The 25187-nt window shown below is 31.7% G+C and overlaps 1 protein-coding gene and 1 long non-coding RNA gene across 5 annotated transcripts; both read right to left on the reverse strand.

Moving 5' to 3' along the window:
* Positions 1-128: 128 nt before the first annotated feature.
* On the reverse strand, positions 129-19317 carry LOC115699756 (phosphate transporter PHO1 homolog 9). Of its 4 annotated transcripts, none has more exons than XM_061102230.1 (12): positions 18559-19298; positions 3538-3907; positions 3105-3153; positions 2949-3020; positions 2724-2853; positions 2502-2622; positions 2169-2427; positions 1985-2089; positions 1691-1885; positions 860-1138; positions 610-746; positions 129-525 (listed from the first exon to the last, which is right to left on the reverse strand). In XM_061102230.1, exons 1-12 carry the CDS (start codon positions 19169-19171, stop codon positions 423-425), a joined length of 2433 nt encoding a protein of 810 aa, XP_060958213.1. In that variant the 5' UTR covers positions 19172-19298; the 3' UTR covers positions 129-422. The 4 variants fall into 4 exon arrangements, with proteins under 4 accessions (XP_060958213.1, XP_030483156.2, XP_030483157.2 ...); XM_030627296.2 differs by lacking the exon at positions 18559-19298 and adding an exon at positions 4042-5196; XM_030627297.2 differs by lacking the exon at positions 18559-19298 and adding an exon at positions 4042-4207 and having other exon boundaries at positions 3538-3899.
* Positions 19318-20192: 875 nt separating this feature from the next.
* On the reverse strand, positions 20193-20805 carry LOC133030084 (uncharacterized). The gene is made up of 2 exons (XR_009683978.1): positions 20597-20805; positions 20193-20483 (listed from the first exon to the last, which is right to left on the reverse strand). It is a non-coding gene; the product is annotated as an uncharacterized LOC133030084 (long non-coding RNA).
* Positions 20806-25187: the final 4382 nt, after the last annotated feature.

A 25187-nucleotide genomic window follows, 5' to 3' on the forward strand; every position in this document is an offset into this window, starting at 1 on the left:
AAGAGCATATTTGTTACGATAAATATGATGTTGGAATATGCTAACTCGTGTCACCTTAGTTAATTTTAAGAAAATAACCGATTAGTAATAACGTTAGAAAGTAACATTAGATATTTAATCCAAAAATATTTAAGTATTTATGCCTTAAATAACTTTTTTTTAGGCATCAACCTTCCCAAAGTATAGCATATATTTTCTTTTTCTATAGAAATTTCTTGTATGTGTAGTTTTTCTTTCTTTTTTCCAAAAAGAGGGTAAACAATAAAAAAAATCAGGGTTTTGAACAATGGATGATCCACAAGCCACTATTCACAAACCAAACTAATTGATTTTTTTTGTACAAATAGATTCTAATCCTAAAACACTTGTAAAAAAAAAGGTTGAGACTTGACATCATGATCATCTGTTGTAAAGGTACTATTTCACTCTTCTTTCTCATCATTCTCATCATCATAGTTGAAAGGTAGAGGCACTGATTTGAATGCTCTATACTTGCCTACATTGTTCAAGTGCTCATTCTCAATCCTGACAAAGTTAAACATCATCAAATACTTGTTAGTAATAATCTTATGTTAAAGATACTAATGGCAAAATGAAGATTAGTTGAACCTGAAGAAATTCCAAATGCCACGGCGAATGATTTCTAACGAGGCAACGATTGCGATTAAGGCCTTTGGATGAAGAGAAGCAATTTGAAATTGCAACACTGTCTGCAACCAAGCAAGTCTCAGCGCAACATTCACTACCTGCATTGTCAAGTACCCGAAAATTGAATGAATGATCATTCATAACCAAAGAAGCTAAGAGCCCTTTCATCTTTATACTATTAGAATCTTAAGGTTTCATTCCATTTTCTTACCATGGCCACGAAGTAGACACTCTTCTGTTGTAGAATTAGCTTGTCCCTCAACCAGGGGTTTTTCGAATCTCGCCTTAGAAGACCCCAATCGATGACAAGATCCCAATATGTGCCTGCTATTGTTGCAATCAGAGAGCTAGATATAACCAGGAATTTAATCAAAGGATCCTTTTTGGAATCAAAAAGTATTCTCATTGAGACTGCTATTATGGTTGAGAAGTATTTGAGGCCATTTAAGCCTTGCATTCCGTCTTTCTCCTCGAGCAACCGTCGAATGCACTGCAAAAAATATAGACTGATTGCATAAGAATTACTAGGGGTGGCAATCTAGGTTAGACACGATAACACAACTCGAAACACCCACGGAATAAACGGGTTTGGATCATTTTTGAGTTGATATGGCTAACCTGTTTATTAAACGGGTTATTTTCGGGTTGACATGCTTAACTCAAAAATAACAAGATAATGACCTATGTAAGTATACACTCTTAAATTTATTGTATTTACGACATGTAAGTTATATTTTTTAGTTAAATAAGACAGAAACAAGTTAAATTGCTCAAAAATGTGTCATAACAAGATTGTGAACATGTTAAATTTATTATGAACATGTTAATGAGTTGATAACCAAAATTAAGCATCATTTTTATATAAACAGGTCAGGTCAAGTTAAACGGGTTGGGTTTTTGAGTTAAATTTGAATTTGATATTTTCTTGTAATACCTAAGTCTCGACACGATTTATGAACACAAATTGCCACCCTTAAAGAAATCCTGTCTTAAAGATGATCTTACTCAAAAAAAAAAAAAACTTGGGATGACATTAGAATACCTGAAGAAGACGAAACCAGTATGGAATAATAGCTACAACAAGATTGAAAGCTTTATACACATCATTGCCAAGACACTTGTGTTGTCTTTTAGTGAAATCACCCCAGAAGTAATAGCAGACATAGAATACTAAACTTCTGAAGGCTTGAACCTGGCTTGTAAGCTGATCTGCCAAGAAAAAATCCGGAAGACTAACCTACAAACGATTCAAAAAAGAACTTTTAATATGAATTTTCTGCTTCAAGATTACACTAAATTTTATCTGCTTATGTGAAGATTTTAGTCCCATTATTACCTTGTAGAGTGGAGCAAAGAGACAATGAAAACCAGATACAATAAGGAAATAGCGAGTAGACCGATATAATATGTTGAAAGGCAAGACTAACATCACAAGCAGAGCCTGCAAAGATTTCGGATTTTAGTAGTGAACATAACAAAAGATTTTTAATATGTTGAATGAGTTTTGTGCAAATACTCACAACGACGAGTCCCATTGGGACTAATTCAGACAACAAATCGAAGCTTCGTGTTTTCGGGTCTATTTTCATATCCAAATTTGAGATGACTGCACCTAAAGAGAGGACAGAAAGACCTGCACTGAGAAGAAACACTTGTCTGTAGCCAAGATCTGTTCCTTGTTTCAAACCGAATATAAATGGATAATTGACTCGGTATTTCCTCCAAAAGTATATGTTTGCTGAGAACATAAGCATATGTAGGACTATGAATCCGAACAAGCTGCAAAAACATACTCAACATTATGCGATTGTAGGACTATGAATAAGAGTTCATTCATTATTTTTAGAACTTACCTATAAAGAGGAAATATATTGTCCATATATTGACCACTGTATTCACTTTTTCTAAGATTTCTTATTTGTACAAGCACAATGATGGTCACCACAAGAGCAACTGAGCAACCAGAGAGAAAGCCTGCATTTTTAAGACAGTTGAGATGATAAAGAAGAAGCTTTAAAATTCTTGACAAGCTCAGACACTAATCCAAAACAAGACATTTTCTTTAATCTACTTACCCAATAAAAATGTAGTCCTGTGCCTTTCTCTTTTTGTCTTTGGCCTCAATGTGTTCATTCCTTTCGCTCGGTTTCCATTCGCAAAGTGTTTTATGAAGGTGGCTTCCACTCTTTCCATTAGCTTACTAACCTGTGTGTGCAACAGATATGAACTACAAGGCTAAGTTTAAGAGAGATTAAGTATGTTTAGTAAGGTAAGTTATATAACAAAGAACAAGAACTAACTTCATCAGAGCTGCCCAGATAAGACTCATCCACCATCTCTAAATAAGCCTTTGCTGCACTCCTTGTACTTATCTGCATTTTAACATAGTTTTAGTACACAACTTAAGTACAACAAGAGTTTTTATGATAAATTATAAGTGAAGTTTGACTATTGACCTTGTCATATTTCTTCATGATCTTTGAGAAAGCCAATTGATTCATGAAACTGTCACATTCATCACAGAAACATAGTTTGTCAAAACATTTCAAAACAAAAGACAACTTTATACTAATTCTCTTTTCTTTTTTTCTACTGATCCTTTCTCCATCCTTTCGGTCAGCTATTTGGTCCTTATACCTCATCCTTCCTTGATTGGGTCATCGATATGGACCTCGAGAGTTCCCATCCTATTAAGGATGGCATCGCCACAGAAAGCTAGCCCACCAAACAGCCAAGCATAATTCCTCCCATAAAGGGTTGTGGTAGGATTCGAACTCTTGACGCAAACAAGGAAGGATGCCAGCAAAGACATCCTTTGCTACTACACCACACAACACGCTATACTAATTTTCATTCTGCATAATTAAGAGAAAACCAATTTATACCTACCAGTAGCTTTTCAACAGTTTAAGCTTTTGATAGAACTCTATAAAGGCCTGTTTCATCAACTCTTCTGATTTTTTTAGCTCTTCTTTGCTGAATGAGAAGTCAGAGGTTGAAGTCATGAGGATTCCTCTCAAAGTAGAGATTGGAGTTTCAGGTGCAACATTGATCTTTACATTATGCAAAACATCTAATGAAGCTGGTCTAAATCCCTTTACACCTTTCTTATGCTCCTTTTTCTCATTACTCTCTTTTGATCCACTGCTTCCTTTTGACTCATTGCTTATTCTACCTTCTTCTTCATCGTCTTCTTCTTCATCCATTAATCCTTCACAACTCCTTTCAACTTCTTGAATAGCATCCATATGCTGCCGTTCTTCAATTCAAAATGAAATATCATGTTAAAATTACCTAGTTAAATTTGTCAAACTAACAATGTGAAATAGTAAAGTTTACAAAATAACCACACTCACAAGAACAATAAAAAAAGGGGGCATTTGTGACTGTTACCTGGTTTTTGGTCATTTAAAGGTTGAGGATGATCAGACAAAGAAACCCCTTTTGAAGCAATATTCATTACATCATCTTCACCAAATTTAAACACAGGATTCTCTACCTTAATCCTTAAAGCAATCAAAACATTCATCTGTCTAGTTAACTCATCAGCCTCTTCCAAAACTTGTTTAACCTTTTTCCTATAAAAGTTGACAACTTTATTAAACTCATCATCAAGCCTCTTAAAGAACACAACCTCATACTCTCCCCCATCATCTGTGGACATCATAAACATGGTCTGATACTCCAACTCCAACTCCTCAAACTCAGACTCAGACCCTTGTTGTTGTTGTTGTTGTTGTTGTTGATGTTGTTGATGAACTGGGTTCACTAAAATCACCTGATCTTCATCTAATTTCAATGTATTGCTCCTGTACCTGTTTGTAAGACCACTAAATGCTCTGTATAAAGAAACCTTTCTACTCAAACTACCTCTAGGAGTTGTTGCAGTTTCCACTGTTGAGGTTCTTTGTCTAAACCTCAAAATCTCTTTGAGGACTTCTTTCAGAAACTTGTAGTCCATATATGCTTCCTGCCATTCTGGAACCATTTGAGATGCAAACTCTTTCCCAAACTTCATCTTTTTTGAATTTCAATACAAAATAATGAATTCCCAGATCAGAAATATGGTACTTAACTAACATCAATGAACATACATATATAATATGGATTAACTTGAAGAAAGTTTAAATCTTTCTGGGTATGTATCAATGGTTATGGCTGAAATGTTATATATATGTATATATATAGGAAAAAGGTAGTGAATAATGAAAACTTTAATAAAAAATATGTATATAAGGAAAAGAGTTATTAATTTGATTGAGAAAAGTTCTTCTCTTCTTTTATCTTGGGGTCAGAGACATTAAAAGAGGTCTGAGGTATCCAGTTAAATATTAGACAACAGATTCTTAAATGAATTTATCAAAAACAAAAAAAACAAAACTACAAAGTCAAAAGAACAAAAGAGGTTTGGTTTGATATTGTTGTTTTGAGATTACAGATAAGTGGTGAGAGTGAGATCTAATTTCATATCATATTTTGAAGAACAATTTGATTTTATTTAATTTAATTTGATTGTTATTAGACAACTAAGATGATTGCATGTATGAAGGGCTCAAAATCAAAACGAAATCGACAGTTGACACATATATAAATATATATATAGTTATATACATCTTAATTAAGACTTTCCATTTTTAAGTTTTGACAAGGTCACATGCATAGTTAGCTATATATATGTATTCAAAAAAATAGTGATAAATTAAGGGAAAATATTCTTAAAAAAAGAAAGAAATATTACTATCAAAATATGTTTACAATAATGATATATGCACCAAATTAATATTACACTAAGTAAAGTAGTAATATTTGGCCATTTTAACTATGTATAATTTTTTTTTTAGATTGAGAAAAATATAATAAAGCTCTTAACCAGCTAATGAACAACTTCTCTCTCCAATCTTAATTTTAGAAATTGGTCAAATTTTCATGTAACTTGTAGTATATATAAAGGATATATGGGTAAATCTGTTTTTGATTTATTAAGTATGAAGATGTTGTGAAGAATATATTAGTTGTTGATTGAGACCCAAATTAAAAAGTATTTTGGAGTTATATGTGTGGGGGTGGTGCACTGCACATCACATTCACATGCATTGTGGCCGTACTACTAGACTACGTGGTCCATACCCTCATATATAATCATAGTTGTGCTCTTGGGTTGCCCAAACAAACAATCAAAACCAAAAACACGCCTTCATTTATTTACTACCATAGATTAATTAGGGGCATGATTTAGTACATATTGGAAAATATTGTCTCAATGGATTAAATGTAAAAGTATTGAAGCCACTAAAGCTAGTTTAGTGGTGAGGGAGGGATGGGAAAAAGAGAGAGGTCATGGGTTCGAACTCAGGACCTTTAAGCTATTAAGCTAATACATGATTATAAAATACCATTACGTTACACTAAAAAAAAATGTAAAAGTATTGAGCCATATATAAGAACATGGACTACTCCACTCATTGCTAATTAGTTTTGAGATGGAACCCCATGATTCTCAACATGGTATTAAAGCTATATCCTTAGCTGAGTTGATAAGGCCTGTATAAGTACATGTGAAAGTTGAGAAGAAATTTTGTTAATTAGCCTATGTAATAATACTTGTGGTGTTTCGAGTGCTATGCTACTACTCAATATGCTTTGGCCTTTGAGCCAAAATAAGAAAAAACCCACTTACTTTATCATTTATCAAGATGGAAAAGAAGAGGTAATAAACATAAAATAAGTACTAAATAAAATAACAACCTTCTTTAATGTTGGACGACTTGTTAATATTATTATTAGTTATTATACTTAAATTAAAGACTGAGAGTAGTTGGAAGATTATTAATAGGTCTATCGACTAAAGACCAAGCAATTAACATAGAGATTGTATTATATATATAATATGTTATCCTATAATAATATATATTAAATGATTGTTAATTAATGTGATACTTAATTTCTTCTTGATTCATTTCTTTTTGTATGTGAGAAAGTTGCATCCAAACTTCACTAGTACTAGTAGTCCTAGCTACTTGATGTTGTTTTTTCTTACACGTTAGTAGATAGCTAGACAAATGATAAATGGTATCAATGCTACTCAAAGCATTATTATTAAAAATTAATAATATGCAACACTATTTATAAGTGTTCTTTTAAAATTAGTTAGTGATATTTTTGAAAAATTATTTTTTAAAATTATATATATGAAACTTAATACTTAATTACAACATTAATTATACGTATAGCAATTCTAATACTACTCAATACTATCTAAATGTATTGTAATGTGATATTAGGTCTTAAATATTTTAAGTGTTAAAGAGTCTTAGATACCATGTTGAGAAAATAAAATTATTCATGTTCTTATATATCACTTATCGTTTTACTATTTATTTTACGTGGGATAATACAATAACATAGTCTCATATATAAGATGCACGAGTTACTTCTTTCATTATCAATTAATTAAAAAATGTTAGAAAATCTCACATTGATAATATAATTAATTGGCTTTGAGATGTATCCTATGTATTTCTTTTTGAAGAACAAAAATGAAAAATTTTATTCCGACTAACGAAGCACCAAAAACTCAAAAAGAGTTTATCAATGTAATTACAATAAAGAGCATTGCTATTAGGCATCAGTAGTGCTTATCACATTCTAAACGTGTCGCCTTTTAATTGGTTAACGATATTCTTTGAAAATTATTATATTAAATTATATGAGACTTGATACTTAATTTGATCAATAGCAATACTCACATATAAGAAGGTACTAAACACCAACGGTATCCTTTAGCATTTCTCTTACAATAAGCATCTAGCTTTTAACTCTAACTTTAATGGACAACTTAACATTAGTACTATTAATTAATGCTCCTCAATCCTCACCACACTGCAAGTTAGATCAAATACACATCTATTACAATTACACCACACGAAATACAAAGTAAGTAGCTATAGTAGCATTAATGATTTTCTTAACAAGATCAGTCAGAAGCAAAATACACCAAGCTGTCCAATCTTCCAAATTGGCAGGCCAAAAAGAGAGACCAAACCAACTTCAAATTTACTGAACAAGCTTCTTTGTAAAGATGCAATCAAAAAATAGATTTTGATGGGTTTTAATCTCAATTTCACACACAGGGCAGTAGGATGATCTCTTGTCAAGAGATAGTTGTGAATGGCTTGCCAAGCTATGAAACAATGCTTGGGGATACAAAGTTTATTCCAAAAAGCTTTGGTAATATCTAATTTTACTAGAAGTAATAAGCGAAAGGTAAAAATACTTTACCTTAAACTTGCCTTTTATTCCAACACCCAGAGCCGGCCTAAGCATTAGGTTGGGTCATTGCACGAGGTCCCTTATATTAAAAGGCCTATTTTTTTTTTATCATTCTTCTATATATGCAATATAATAAATATTTTTATATAATATATACATAATAAATATTTATAACAGTAAATATGTATTTACAAAATTAAAAATAAAAGCCTCATCAAAATTTGTAGTCCCAATACACATGATTCTAAAGGTTTAACTTTAATTTTTCGCTCAAGACCTCCAAATTACTTGGGCCAACCCTACTATAGTAACTATCACATCATGAACGTCAACAAAATTTCTAAGCTTAAGGAGTTTCTTGAAATATCAGCTATGATCCTGCTTAATTAGTATCAAGATCTCAAAAATATGTCCCTTTTAAGTAAATAAAATTGATTCATTGAACCCTATGCATCTTGTCTTAAACTTAACTTCTTTTTTTTTTTTTTAATGAAAAGAAAGAAGAGAGGGCTACCAGTGTGACTCCCTTACATTTTATTTTTTTAGTTTTAAGATAAAACCATGTACATTTTACCAACCCTCAACATAGTTTCTCCACGCCAAACTTCCACATTCTAACATAAAGCAATATGTTGATGAGCTAGGTAGGACAACTTGTTACTAATCTAATTAATCTTCATAGTCTAAACACGTACGAGGTCAATCTAGCTATAGTTGTATTGTTCTTGTCAAATTATTTATAAACAATATATTATTAAATGATGACATGGGCTTATGTGTATTTTATTTTTCGGTAGCTCACTACGAAAGAACTCCACAGTTAAGCGTGCTTGACCTGAAATCATTTTAGGATGGGTTACCTCCTGAGAAATTTTCTCAATAAGCGTGCGAGTGAGGATAAAATACGCTGGAAATACTTGTGTTGGTTTGTAGGGTCAGTCGTCATTCCATGAGCCAGAGTGACGTACTCGTGTATAAGAACTATTATTTCGCGAGTGTAAGAGCCCAATGAAATCTTGAAGTGGTGACGTTACATAAAGTAAAGTAGATATACAATATAATTTTTTCGTATTTATTTGTAGATTTAATTAAATCATTTTTCAACAACTCATTGAATAAATATTTAATATGAAGGGTCAAAATCATTCCACTAATCACTATATAAGAAATTAGATAGAATAAGAAATTTGGAAACAAATTGCAGCTAAAATCTCGGCGAGAGAGAGCTGTCAATATGTGAAAATCTTCTTATAATAAATAAATAAAAAAACTTATTTATTTTAATTAAGTTCTCTATTTATAGAAAGATAGTAAGGAAAAGTCTATATATACATACATACAAACAATTGGTAGTTTGAAACAATGAAAGTTTCAAACAAAAGTAGGAAAAAAGAAGCTTTGGTATAATCATCATCACATTTATTCGAATATGCCATTTCCTTATTCCTAAATAACATTTCACCTAATTAAAAAAATATACATATTTACATTTCACCTAACCCAATTAAAAATATTTCAAAATCATTTTTCATACAATTTAAATATATATTGAAAATGAAGTTTTTAATGACTTGCCAACGGTTAATAGTTTACCTCCAAATAGTGGCTTTTTATTATGGAAATCGTATGATGACAAAGGAAAAATTAAATAGAAGCAAATTAATTATAAAATGTAAAGTTAGTCTTGTGAATTTTGAGATTATAATTTTTTGAAAATATTTCTTAAAGTCATTGGTCAACCAATGTCAATGTTAACTTCAAGTTTTGTCATCATATATAGAATTGATGGCACTAGAATATTAATTATGTTTTCCAAAATATAAGGTGAATTATAATAGATAGAATTAGGCTACCTAAGTTTTTTTTTTTTTTCAAGAACTAATGAACTTATGTTTAATTTTAATTATCGAGTCAAATTAATAGGTTTAAGTAATTTTTCAATTAGAGAATTTTTACTAAGGTTCTTCCTAAATCTCTTACAATAATTTTGGGAAATTTATATGGTATACTAACTTTTGCCATTTTTTTACAAAAATACTGCCAAGCGATATTTTTTACTTTTTTACTGTATTTTTTTTATAAGTTTCATACTGCAGTATGCTGTGTTAAGTTTTCACTAGTATTTTACTGGTATTTTTTAGGTGTCCTATTGTTGTTTTGAATTGTTCTGCTTTGTGTTTTACTGGTGTTTTATAAAAACACAGTATTTTTAAAAAGATTTCCGTGTGACAGTATTTTTGTAATAGTTAACCCAAATTCTAGTATTTTTGTAAGTTTTCCATAATTTTTCACACAAAGACTATCAACCTCTAACTCAGGCCCGGTCCTAGGCATAGGCAGGCGAGGCCTATGCCTAGGGCCCACCTAGCCCAGAGACCCAAAATAGAAAATTTTCCTTTTAAATTACACTTTTTTTTTTTTACTTATTTTAAAAAATATTATATTTTTTCTAAATAAGGATCCTATCATAGTTTTTTTAAATAAGGGTCTAAAAATAATTTTTTTCCTATAGCCCAAAAAAAACTTTAAGACTGATCCCGCTCTAACTCAAATTGTTTATAATGACAATTTTACTTAAACTGAGTTATTTTAATATTGGTATCAATTTCACCTCAATATAAAGTAATACAAGTAAATGTGTAAAATACAATGTGAAAATTTAAAGAGATCGGCAAGAATACTCAAGAGAATTAAGATAGATTTGGTTGTGTGGTTGAAGTGTTTAAAAGAAATCAATCAAACTTTAGCTTAGAACACTTTAGAGTATGTGTATTAAATGCTTAGTCAATTTTAATTTTGTGGAAATTGATTTATGCTTAGCTTAGAACACTTTAGAGTATTCGACATAATTTTGTTTGTGTTTTTCAATTTTGTATTTAAGGGTTGAAGAGTAAGAAGTTGTAATATGTATTGTAGGTAAGTTCATCTAAAGGGAACAATTATCTTTATCACTACATGGACAATGTGAAATGGGGTGATTTTGCTTTCGTACTGCACCTGAGAAGGGTGACTATACAACTTGGTTTTGGGCACCTGAGAAAAACCCTCCAGCCACTCTCACCATTGAGTTTGAATGGACTGACTGGTCCAAATCCAATGTTGCCAAGAAAGGCCAAGTTGATGTAAGCAACAGGGGCGGCTCTGGGCATAGGCGGGCTAGGCCTGTGCCTAGGACCCACCTAGTTCAGGGGCCCAAAAAAAAATTTTGCCTTTCAAAATTATATAATTTTTTTGCTGATTTTAAAAAATACCATTTTTTTTTTAAATAAGAGCCCAAAAAATAATTTTTACCCTATAGCCCAACCAACTCTCTCTCTGCCTAATTTGATATACTATTATATATATTCACTGTGAATATCGTGGGAGTGACTACATTACATTATAGGATATTATTTCCTTCTTTCTTGGTTCTCATTAACGTGGCCTTATAATTAGATCAAAATCTTCATCATGGAATAAAAATAATGGCCTATACTTATTGCCCTTGGAGTCTTGAGTTGTGAGTTGTGAGTTTAAGTGATGAGTAGTCTCTAATCTTAAGCTTTTTAATTAGAATTGGTCAATCAAAGTTTACATTTAATTCCATTCCATTATTGAAATGATAATCAAGTGTTGTGATATGTTATTATAATAGATACTTGAAGTTGAATTGAAGAAAATGTATGAAGATGTGACACACATTTATGATGAGATGTTTACTCTCCGTGACAGGTATTTGTACTCAAATTAATTAAACATAACATCTTCTCTTTACAATTATTTAGCATTGTTTAGTTCTCTTCTATATAATTCAATGTTGTGATGACATGACATTAAATTAGATTCATGCATGTGCACTTGTTTAACCTCTTTAATTCTATTTGATAATCAAAACTCATAATTAATCGTATCTTAAAGTGTCAAAGCACTGTAAAAAGTGACATATATCAATATTGATACAATTCATTATATACACTCCAAGCCCTTTCCCTATTTTTTTCTTCTCTCTTCTTCTTCAACCTCTCTCTCTTCATCAACCCCTAAGCCCCATCTCTTCCCTATTTTTATTTTTATTTTGTTAGAAAAATCATCACCACCACTGAAATACCACCACCGCTACTAAGCTCTCCACCACACTAGTAACTATTTTGATTTTAGGGATTTGAGGGATATGTTTTCTTTTTTCGAAAGAGGGGAAACAAAAAAATACAAAAATAAAATTTAGGGCTTGAACCATGGAGGATCCACAAGCCACTATTACTATTACAAACCCAACTAATTGATTTTTTTTTTTTTTTTTTTTTTGTACAAATACATTATATCATAAAACACTAGTAAAAAAATTAAAAAAAAAATTGGTTGAGACTTGACATATTCTTGTTGTGTCACTATTTCACTCTTCTTTCTCATCATTCTCATCATCATAGTTGAAAGGTAGAGGCACTGATTTGAATGCTCTGTACTTGCCTACATTGTTCAAGTGCTCATTTTCAATCCTAACAAAGTTAAACATCATCAAATACTTGTTAGTTTCACATCAATTTATATATAATCTCTACTAAGATGTCTTAAAGGAAATTTTGAAAAATATTTTTCTTATATTTTATTTATAATTTTACTATGTAAAGTTTTTATTTATAAAAATACGTTTTTAAAGTTTTAAAATTACAACAATACTATTTTTTCAATAAAAAGTAAGAAAACAACTTAAAAAATAATTAGAAATCAACTGCACGATATTCACCCAGAAACTTCTCTAATAACGTAGACATCAATATTTAACACGTGGCAAGAAGGATGAAGTCACAAAGTTGAGTAGAACCGAGTCATAGCAATCGACCTGGGAGGAGTCCTTAGCCTTGCGCTCAAGTTGACTTCGGGATTTTTGGGATGGAAGTTCGGACTTTAATAACTTGAATCCAACTCACTATCTTTTAGTATTTTGTACCATGAAGACATGGAGCAACTTAATCCAAACCCCCGAGAGCTGAAATTACACGAATCTGCAGCCCAGAAGCCAACCTGGGCACCTAAGGTTTCACCCAACGCCCACGTTGACATCCCGAACTAGAGTTTCAGTTTTTGGAACCGTCTTAGTGCAAATGGGTCAAAACTTGTATTGGAACATCAACTAGATATACCACAGACATATTTGAGGCATCGAAATCAGATTTAGAGTAAGTTCATTTTTTTAGCCCCGAGCCCCGAGCACCCAATGCCCAAGTTAACAATTCATCAATCTAGGTGCCTTCCAAGTATTAGATCGACGATTCGACTTTTGCATCTTCTTTGTCTTCATCAAAAATGAGGAAATAGATCTTTTCGGAGAAGAAACAATACTTCTTGTGTGCCAGAAGCAAGGCCCAACGCCCATGTTGACACCTAGGCCTAGCCCAACGTGCAGGTTGACATTTTGTTAACCTAAGCTGATTCCAATGATGTTTTTCGAGAACTCTTCTGACCATCTTCTCTATTTTCAGCAAAGATTGAGATTCAACTATTTTTGGGGACGAAATTGAGCTTTTGAAGGGCCATAACTAGGTTGTTATCGATCAAGTTCACCAAAAAGTGTTATGAGCATTTTTTTCGTATAAAAATAATGAAGATTCAAGAAAACTCGGGGAGAAAACCACAAACTTGAGCCCCTAGAAATAGGGCCCAACCCCCAAGTTGACCTGGTGTTGGGCCCAACGCCCAAGTTGACCATCAATCTGGGACGCTGCCTTCAATTGCTCAAATTCCAAATTTGATGCAACCATTGAATCCAGAATGGTCAAATTGGGGTAGGAGACCTTGTCCTCAAGTTCAGAAGTCTTGGAAGTATCAAAACAAGATTCTGAAAGCTCATGAATGGGTACCCAGTGCTGAGGTTGACAAATGGTCTAGTGCGCTAAGTTCTGTTTATTCGATTTTGATTCTATTTCAAGCGTTCGTCTAGTTTTTCACAATAACTAAGATCTATAATGTCAGAGAAGTCAAATTCACAACTTCACATTTCTCATTTTCAACATGGGAAACTCACTTGGAAATAAAGAGTTTCGAGTCTCTCATTTTCACAGAACAACATCTCTAAGAATTAGTGACCAACTTTGCCAGAGCACAGAAACAGACTAAGTGATGTCAAAATATCACTTAGACATCTTAAAGTACTTGCCTTGGACGTTTTTACACTTATTCAGCGTCCAGGTTGACGTCAGATGTCAACTTGGGCATTAGGATGTCAATCTAGGTGTTGGATCATGAACTACCTTTAGTAAAACGGTTATAACTCACTCAATATTGATCCAATTGATGTGATTAAACTTGCATTTTGAAGCTATTTCAATGCTCTATCAAGTCATGTCTCACATCCCAATCACAATTCTGAAGTTATCAACATCAAAATTCACGCCAAGAAAGTTACAATAATAAACTTTGGGTTACTCGGAGCGGGACTCGCTGGGCTCCAAAAATTAGTCATCACCACCAGAAGCTAATTTTTACTGTTAGATCATCATCTATGGTCAAAAACATATAATCTATTTTTTTAATTTCTTTATTTTTGTGGACCTCCTTCACCTATAAAAGGAGAACTTCCTTAGTTCATTTTTTCCTTTTAAAAAACTATCCACAAGTTAGAGCTTCTCTCTCTAGAATTCAGAGTTTCTGACACTTAGCCTATTTCTGTAATACCATCTCGTGAGAAATAAAAACTCGAAATAGCATAGTTCCATTACTGTCGTGATACAAGAAGTGAACTACTATAAATTTATTGTGTCTTTCTTATAATAACTTAACAACTTATTCATTCTCACCAATCTAGCGAGCGAGTGTGACTTAGAAGTCTAATCCAAATTTTTGAGTTAAAACATGACAACTATAAATCAATTAGAAATAAACTAAAAATAACCTCATGACAACTATAAACAAACTATAAAACAACTAAAAAACAATTTATTATTTTAAGTGAAGAAGTATTTTGATAAATAAAAGAGTTCAAAGCATAAAATGAAATTTTTTATGTGTTATGTATTTTTGTAATTCTTTTCTCAAATTTTTGGTCTATTATAAATTTTTCAATGTATTATTGTTAGTAATAATCTTAAGTTAAAGATAAGATACTAATGACAAAATGAAACATAGTAGAACCTGAAGAAATTCCAAATGCCGCGACGAATGATTTCTAACGAGGCAACGATTGCGATTAAGGCATTTGGATGAAGAGAATCCACATTAAATTGCAACACTGTCTGCATCCAAGCAAGTCTCAGCACAACATTCACTACCTACATTGTCAAGTACCCAAAATTGATTGAATGATCATATTCATAACCAAAGAAGCTAATAGCCCTTAATCTTTATACTATTAGAACCTTAAGGTTCCATTCTATTTTCTTACCATGGCCACAAAGTAAATACTTTTCTGTTGTAGAATTAGCTTGTCCCTCAACCAGGGGTTTTTCGAATCTCGCCTTAGAAGACCCCAATCGATGACAAGATCCCAATATGTGCTTGCTATTGTTGCAATTACAGAGCTAGATATAGTCAAGAATCTCATCAGCCCCTTCTTGGAATCAAAAAGTGTTCTCATTGAGACTGCTATTATGGTTGAGAAGTATTTTAGACCATTTAAGCCTTGCATTCCGTCTTTCTCCTCGAGCAACCGTCGCATGCACTGCAAAATATATAGAACGGTTGCATAAGAATTACTAGGGGTGGTAATTAAGGTCAGACACGATAACACGACTCGAAACTCATACGAAATAAAGAGGTTCGGGTCATTTTCGGATTGATACGACTGACCCGTCTATTAAACAGGACATTTTTGAGTTAACATGCTTAATTCAAAAATGACACGATAATGACTCATGTAAGAGTATACTCTCTTAAATTTATTATATTTATTACATGTAAATTATATTTTTTAGATAAATAAGACATAAACATGTTAAATTGCACAAAAATGTGTCATAACAATATTGTAAACATGTTAATGAGTTGACAAGTTAACCAAAATTAAGCATGATTCTTTATATAAATGGACTGGGTTTTAGTTTTAGTTTATGGCACGATTAATAAATGAGTCGAATTTGGATTTAGTATTTGCTTGTAATACCTAAGTCTCGACACGACACGAGTACGTACGAACACATATTGCCACCTCTAAAATTTAGTGTCTTAAAAATGATCTTACTCAGAAAAAAAAGAAAAAGCAACAACAACTTGGGTTGACATTAGAATACCTGAAGAAGACGAAACCAGTATGGAATAATAGCTACAACAAGATTGAAAGCTTTATACACATCATTGTCAAGACACTTGTGTTCTCTTTTTACGAAATCACCCCAGAAGTAATAGCAGACATAGAATTCTAAACTTCTGAAGGCTTGAACCTGGCTTGTAAGCTGATCTGCCAAGAAAAAATCTGCAAGACTAACCTACAAACGATACACAAAAGAGTTTTTAATATGTATATCCTGCTTTAAGAATACACTAAGGGCTCGTTTGGTACATTATGTTGTAATGCATTGTATTGTATAGTATTAGTATTATTTAGTACAAGATTATGTTTGATATTGACTTGTATTAGTATGTTGTTTAAAATTATACTATCTTTTTCATAAATTTGACCCCAATCCCGACCCTGCCTCGAACGGCTGGATCCACGTCCAGGTTTATTATGTCATACAATATAACTCTTATCGGTCTACCAAACGAGCCCTAAATTTTATCTGCTAATTTGAAGATTTTAGTCCCATTATTACCTTGTAGAGTGGAGCAAAGAGACAATGAAAAGCAGATACAATAAGGAAATAGCGAGTAGACCGGTATAGTATGTTGAAAGGCAAGACTAACATCACAAGCAGAGCCTGCAAAGATTTTGAATTTTAGTAGTGAACATAACAAAAGATTTTTAATATGTTGAATGAGTTTTGTGCAAATACTCACAACGACGAGTCCCACGGGGACTAATTCAGGCAACAAATCGAAGCTTCGTGTTCTCGGGTCTATTTTCATATCCAAATTTGATATGACAGCACCTAAAGAGAGTACAGAAAGACCTGCACTGAGAAGAAACACTTGTCTGTAGCCAAGATCTGTTCCTTGTTTCAAACCAAATATTAATGGATAATTGATTTGGTATTTCCTCCAAAAGTATATGTTTGCTGAGAACATAAGCATATGTAGGACTATGAATCCGAACAAGCTGCAAAAACAGACTCAACATTATGCAATTGTAGGACTATGAATAAGAGTTCATTCATTATTTTTAGAACTTACCTATAAAGAGGAAATATATTGTCCATATATTGACCACTGTATTCACTTTTTCTAAGATTTCTTATTTGTACAAGCACAATGATGGTCACCACAAGAGCAACTGAGCAACCAGAGAGAAAGCCTGCATTTGCTTGACAAGCTCAGACACTAATAGAAAACAAGATATTTTCATCAATCTTACTTACCCAATAAAAATGTAGTCCTGCGCCTTTCTCTTTTTGTCTTTGGCCTCAATGTGTTCATTCCTTTTGCTTGGTTTCCATTTGCAAAGTGTTTTATGAAGGTGACTTCCACTCTTTCCATTAGCTTACTAACCTGTGTGTGCAACAGATATGGACTGAAAGGCTAAGTTTAAGAGAGATTAAGTATGTTTTGTAAGGTAAGTTATATAACAAAGAACAAGAACTAACTTCATCAGATCTGCCCAGATAAGACTCATCCACCATTTCTAGATAAGCCTTTGCTGCACTCCTTGTACTTATCTGCATTTTAACACAGTTTTAGTTCACAACTTAGTTCTTATTCCATACTATAATGATAAATTATAAGTGAAGTTTGACTAGTGACCTTGTCATATTTCTTCATGATCTTTGAGAATGCCAATTGATTCATCAAACTGTCACATTCATCACAGAAACATAGTTTGTCAAAACATTTCAAAACAAAAGACTTAACTTTATACTAATTTTGTTTATTTTTTTTTTGCTGAAAAAAAATTGGGATTTGAACTCTTAAATAAGACATCCCTACTACTACACCACACAACATGTTATACTAATTTTCATTCTGCATAAATAAGAGAAAGCCAATATACTTACCAGTAGCTTTTCAACAGTCTAAGCTTTTGATAGAACTCTGTAAAGGCCTGTTTCATCAACTCTTCTGATTTTTTTAGCTCTTCTCTGCTGAATGAGAAGTCAGAGGTTGAAGTCATGAGGATTCCTCTCAAAGTAGAGATTGGAGTTTCAGGTGCAACATTGATCTTTACATTATCCAAAACATCTAATGAAGCTGGTCTAAATCCCTTTACACCTTTCTTATGCTCCTTTTTCTCATTACTCTCTTTTGATCCACTGCTTCCTTTTGACTCATTGCTTATTCTACCTTCTTCTTCTTCATCTTCTTCTTCACAACTCCTTTCAACTTCTTGAATAGCATCCATATGCTGTCGTTCTTCAATTCAAAAGGAAATGTCATGTCAAAATTACCGAGTTAAATTTGTCAAACTAACAATGTGAAATAGTAAAACTTACTCAATTTACTCAACCATTACACAGTGTAAATCTATGGTTCCAAACCGCGACCATACATGATTATTTTGCTAATAAAATTTTTCATACAGAATATTTTTACAAAACACTCACAAGAACAATAAAAAAAGTGGGCATTTGTGATTGTTACCTGGTTTTTGGTCATTTAAAGGTTGAGGATGATCAGACAAAGAAACCCCTTTTGAAGCAATATTTATTACATCATCTTCACCAAATCTAAACACAGGATTCTCTACCTTAATCCTTAAAGCAATCAAAACATTCATCTGTCTAGTTAACTCATCAGCCTCTTCCAAAACTTGTTTAACCTTTTTCCTATAAAAGTTGACAACTTTATTAAACTCATCATCAAGCCTCTTAAAGAACACAACCTCATACTCTCCCCCATCATCTGTTGACATCATAAACATGGTCTGATACTCCAACTCCAACTCCTCAAACTCAGACTCAGACCCTTGTTGTTGTTGTTGATGTTGTTGATGAACTGGGTTCACTAAAATCACCTGATCTTCATCTAACTTCAATGTATTGCTCCTGTACCTGTTTGTGAGACCACTAAATTCTCTGTATAGAGAAACATTTCTACTCAAACTACCTTCAGGAGTTGTTGCAGTTACAACTGTTGAGGTTCTTTGTCTAAACCTCAAAATCTGTTTGAGGACTTCTTTCAGAAACTTGTAGTCCGTATATGCCTCCTGCCATTCTGGTACCATTTGAGATGCAAATTCTTTCTCAAACTTCATCTTTTTTTGGATTTCAATACAAAACAATGAATTCCCAGATCAGAAATATGGTACTTAACTAACATCAATGACCATATATGTATAATATGGATTAAAGTGAAGAAAGTTTAAATATTTTTGGGTACGTATTGGTGGTTATGGCTGAAATGATACATTGATATAATATAATATATATAGATATATAGGTAATGTATAATGAAAACTTTAGGCTAATCATTAATTTTTCCCTCCGAACTTTGACATGTACTAAATCATGCTCCCTGAATTTTTTTGACTGTTAAAAATTTCCCATAAATTATTAAAATTGTTAAATTTAAGAATTTTTATCTAATTTTAGTAAAAAAATTCTAACATGGATAAAAGTTTAGGGGCATGATTTAGTACATATCAAAGTTTGAAGGGCATAATTTGGTAAATATCAAAGTCTGGAGAGCATATTTTAGTACATAACAATCACTGAAACAGTAAAATTGAATGAAATTAGATAAAAATCCTTAAATTTAACAATCTCAATAATTCTGGGGAATTTCTAACGGCCAAAAAAATTCAAATAATATGATTTAGTCTATGTCAAAGTTCAGGAAAAAAAATTACTAATTAGTCAAAACTTTAATAAGAAATATATATATATATATATATAAACTTTAATAAGAAATATATATATAAAAAGAAAAGAATAATTAATTTGATTGAGAAAAATTCTTCTCTTTTTTTGCCTTGGAGTCAGAGCCATTAAAAGAGGTCGGTATTAGAAAAGAGATTCTTAAATGAATTTTAAGGAATCTAATCAAGAAGGGGCAACTGCCTCATCTTAAATTTTTAGCACTTATATAATGTACATCCTATATATATAAGTGTTTGCATACCAAAAATTAGTATAGCCCAAAAATTTATCCTATATATTTAATTTGTATATAAGTGTCAAACGTTGAGAGTTAGAATCAAACTCTAGCTTTTTCATATTATAACAATATCATTTGCTTACTTTAATATAAAATTAGAGGGTAAGTCTATAATATACTACTTGTTGAATAAATTCTACTTATAACCAGTCTTTATACACTTATCCATATCTGCATACAACAACAACAACAATTAACAGAAAAACAAAGACTCAATCTTAGGTGGCTTTGCCTCTACAAGATCACCCAGATCTGATCAACCGACTTCAACACAGTATAAAAGCAGTAAATCAAAGGCAAACAAAATACAGAACATAAAAAGAGAAAGAGTAGAAGTGTAAACCCTAGTTTAAAGCTCCATTTCCAAGATCCAGAGAGTGCAGGTCCAAACAGAGAGTAAAACTCTCGTGCTTAATATTGGAGGAGGAGAAGTACATGCACAAAGAAAAAAAACAAAGTCAGATTCAACTATTGAAGAGAGAAAGAAAAACAGAGCTGTAAAATACATAAAATCGAGTCTTACCTAGTCGATCTTGTGACAGGAAGCTCCAAAGCATTGTAAATCACCATTGTTGATAGTGGATATCAAGTTAGATCTCTGAGATGAGCTTGACAGAAACGTAGCCCTAATTTGGGGTGAACTCTGAAATATTTCTTGGTGTGTCTCTCCCTTTATCTCTTGTTTTTCATTTGCTTAAACTAATCTGTGTGTGTGTGAGTAGGATTCTGGGTTCGTGCGAACTTGCTTTGCTAGGGTTTCCAGTTTCGTGTTGATTGTGTGTTGTGTTTGATTGTTTAAGGCATCTAGACTTTTCTTGAAAAGTCCTTAGTCGTGTGTTAAAACGACACTAGTATTGTTATCGTGTGGAATCAAAACCCTGCTGTTTTGGTCTAATTACACTTAGACTAAGGAAAGGTCAAAACTGACCTTGAATACTGATAATTGACATTTTGTTGGTGTAGGTTAAATTGGTAAAAATCCTACACTACTTAAAAGAAGTATTACAGTAATCACCTTCTTATGGAATCGATCGCTTAAACTATACTATAATCACTGCTAGAGGAAGTTGCATTTGGGTGTACACCCACCTACTTTATTTTTATCAAGATAGAAAAGAAAGGATAATAAACATAAAATAAGTACTAAATAAAATAACAACCTTCTTTAATATTGGACGACTTAATATTATTATTAGTTATTATACTTAAATTAAAGCGTGAGAGTAGTTGGAAAATTATTAATAGGGTCAGAAATTAACATAGAGACTGTATTATAATATGTTATATCCTATAATAATATATATTAAATGATTGTTAATTAATGTGCTACTTAATTTCTTCTTAATTCTTTTCTTTTTGTATGTGAGCAAGTTGCATTTTGGCCGACACTATCTACTAGAACTGATGAAAGCTATGAGAGAATTACCAAACTTCACTTGTAGTCCTACTTCATGTTGTTTTTCCTTACACGTTAGTAAATGGTAGTAAAAGGGAAACAATATTATTGAATGAAAAATTTAGGTTAGAGTTGCGGACTAGGTTACTTTCTTTAAACGTAGGCCACACTAACTAAAAATGTGCAAGTAGTTGGAAATTGTCAGTCGTCCCGAAGATAAACAACCCAGTCGTCGTACATTGTATCGAAATACCACTACATTATAGCAAACTGTCAAATGCATCCTTAAATATGATATATACATATGGAGTTTTTAGAGAAAATTGTGTTTTGCTTTTTTCGGTATGAAAAAGACGTGATTCTTCCATTAATTCAATTGCATTATATAGATCAATAGACTGAAAAAACATAACAAGAAGAATTACATGTTTGTTCTGAATCGTGGGGAGTTGTTAATTCAATCGCATTATATAAATTTTTCGTAAAAAAATAAAGTGTCACATCACACCAACCAACTCGGTCTGGTTGAACGGCGCACTTGTGTCCTCACTCATTCACACAAAATTGGATACCCCTTGTAGTCCTATTTCAAGTATCATAATTACACCTTATATACACTTGTAAACAAAAACTCATGTCTCATGTGGGACTCTTTATATTACATATACGCACACTAGGACACTATTTTATTTTATAAAAAATTCATTCACTTTGTAAAAAAGTTTCAACAAATAATATTGATGGTTAAAAGTATTAAAGAGTCTCATATTGATATAGGTAAATAATCTCATATATATGCATGAGTTACTTCTCTCATTATCAATTCGTTAAAAGTGTTAAAGAATCTCACATTGATAATATATGAAAACATAATCCCATATATAAAATGAGCAATTGATATTGAAAGAAAAAAGGGGACCAGAGGCTACTAGTATGACTCCCCTCTTTGGGCGTTACTAAGAAAGCTTTAACCCTGTGCTGGAATGTTTGCCAAGACCCAAATCGTACGCTCTCCCCCATTCAAGATGGGCTGCATTACTAAAGTCGTCGATCACAAATGGAGAGTGTTGAGTATCCAAAACTTAGAGTTTGTCACCTATTATATCTTAGAACTCTAAATTTCATGATATATTCATCTTATTTAACATGTTTTTCTCATTTTTAATTCATATTATGAATTATTCCATTTAAACCTAAAACAATAGAAAACAAATATAATTATGCACAAAATTGAATATAATCAACTGAAATATGCCTCTGAAATACTTCATAAAATGCACCTAAAACTAACCAATCAACACTGATCAACCTTCATCTTACTTTCTAAATTTCATTTTCAACATGCACACTTTCATAAATTCTAGCATATATATAATATCATATATAAGATGTACAAACTTCCACATTTTAACAAAAAGGCAATGTTGATGAGCTAGGTAGGACAACTTGTTAATAATAATCTAATTCATCATAGTCTAAACACGTACGGACGTACGGACGTACGAGGTCAATCTAGCTAGTTGTATTGTTCTTGTCAAATTATTTATAAACAATATATTATTAGATGTTGACATATGGGCTTATGTGCAAACTTAATTTTGTGTATTAATTATAGAACTTCATTTCATTTTATTTGTTTTGACTTTCAATACTTAACAACCGGTTCATCAATCTAGTTTAAATTATTATTTTGATGATTGTAGAGTGAGCAGCTCACCATATTATAAGCCAAGATTATTACCATAATATAAAAGCTAATTAGAATTTATGACTTTTAAATTTTGATATATTTTCTAAGTCATTAAAATTGTTTTCGAACTATTGAAATTGTTAGATTTAAGAATTTTCGTCTAATTTTACTAACGGACGTTTGACGTGGATGATAATTCATGGAACTTGATTCGGTACATAAACAATCGTCACATTAGTAAAATTAAACAGAATTTGACAAAAATCGTTATATCTAACAATATTAATAATAATTCGAGAAAATTTTTTAATAGCCTAAAAAATTTAAAAATTCATCATTTGATTCATGTGAAAATTTGGGGGCAAAATTAAATATTTATTTATGAATTTGATTGAATCATTTTCATTAACCCAACAAGTACGTGTGATGTATGTGATTTAAAAGAAACAAATTACCACTTTCCTATAAATAAAGAAAATGAATATGAATTAATAATTAATATAAAGGGTCAAAATCACTCCACTAATATTCATATTAAAACAAAATTAGCTTAGAATAAGAAATTTGGAAACAAATTGCAACTAAAATCTCGGGGAGAGAGAGCTGTCAATATGTGAAAATCTTCTTATAATAAATAAATAAAATTATTTATTTTAAGTTTTCTATTTATAGAATGATAGTGAGAAACAACAAAGTAGGAAAAAAGAAGCTTTCATCATCACATTTATTCGAATATGACATTTCACCTAACCCAATTAAAAACATTTCAAAATCAAAGTGATGAAGTTTTTGATGACTTGCTAAGAGTTCATAGTTTAACTATGTTAATCATATTCTTGATTCTGTTACTTGACAGTGTTTTCAGTTAGTTAGTTTTTTTGTTTGTATTTTACTGGTTTTGCTTTGGACTTGTATCTCTTCTCTATTTGTATAAATAAAGGCTCGAGCTACTCTTGTTAAGTAATGCTCTTTCATTTCAATTTTGTTTAATGCTCGAGCTACTTTTTTTAAGAAATTCCAAATGGGGTACTCTTAGTTAAGTGTTCAAGAATTTAAAAATTAATTTTGTAAAAATTAGATGTTATTTTTGTGTAATAACTTGTTGCACAAGTTAGTGCACCAAACTTATACTTAAACCTCAAAAAGTGAACTTATAATCATTTTACAAGACTAAGACTTGTCTTAAGTTTCTTAGGTCTTTAAGTCCATGGTGGAGAAATTTTGACAAGTTTGGAAAAATGATCATTTTACCATTGATTTGATTTTGCCTTTGAATATGACTAACTTAATTTGTGCTGCAAAATCAAGAATTTGTTACTCATAAATAACAATCAAATAATTAAGAGTTGCACAGTTATGAGCTACCATATTTGCTGGTTGTATCTTCGATATGGAATCTGTTCTATTCGACTTGCTACTTTCTTTGGTAGCGGATTTTAATGGTTAATAAAGATGCATTTTCCATTCAAAAAAAAAAAATAATTAAGAGTTTGAGTCACATCTAATTGGTCTTGAGAATATATGAAAAAAGAAATATTAAAAAAAATGTTATGAGACTCAAACTCACACTATTGTGTAATGTGTCATACACCCTAACTAATCATGCTATCAATATTCGTTGTATACAATGTACACAATTTTACATAAATAAAGCCTAATGAGACCTTTAGTTTTTTTATTTTGGGCCTCCAAAAAAGTGTGGACCCTAAGCACAGACGTAGTCTATCTATGTCTTGTGCCAACCCTATAGTCATATGATATATACTGTAAGGTTGTACATTGGTCGATTTGGTTAGTTTATAGTACATATTTTCTAAGCCAATGTAAATATCAGGTTGCGAAATTCTAAGTGCAACTCACCCAATTTTTTTTTTAAAAAAAATAGTAACCCGACCAATAGTTTTGTCGGGTTAACCCTTCCGTCCAAACCGACTTAAGTTTTTTTTTTTTTTTTAGTTTCAAAATAAATGAAATTTCAACACATAAAATATTAGAGAGAGAGAGTATCTAAGAGGTCAGGTCGTTGGT

Source organism: Cannabis sativa, chromosome 8, assembly GCF_029168945.1.
Source record: "Cannabis sativa cultivar Pink pepper isolate KNU-18-1 chromosome 8, ASM2916894v1, whole genome shotgun sequence".
NCBI lineage: Eukaryota > Viridiplantae > Streptophyta > Magnoliopsida > Rosales > Cannabaceae > Cannabis > Cannabis sativa.

Bases quoted from the DNA above. Each gene is read 5' to 3' on its own strand.
- LOC115699756 (XM_030627296.2), bottom strand. From the start codon at position 4,666: ATGAAGTTTGGGAAAGAGTTTGCATCTCAAATGGTTCCAGAATGGCAG. The intron at 2,623-2,723 runs GTAAGTAGATTA...TTAAAAATGCAG, and splicing joins CAGGACTACATTTTTATTGG to GCTTTCTCTCTGGTTGCTCA. The intron at 2,428-2,501 runs GTAAGTTCTAAA...ATGTTTTTGCAG, and splicing joins AATATATTTCCTCTTTATAG to CTTGTTCGGATTCATAGTCC.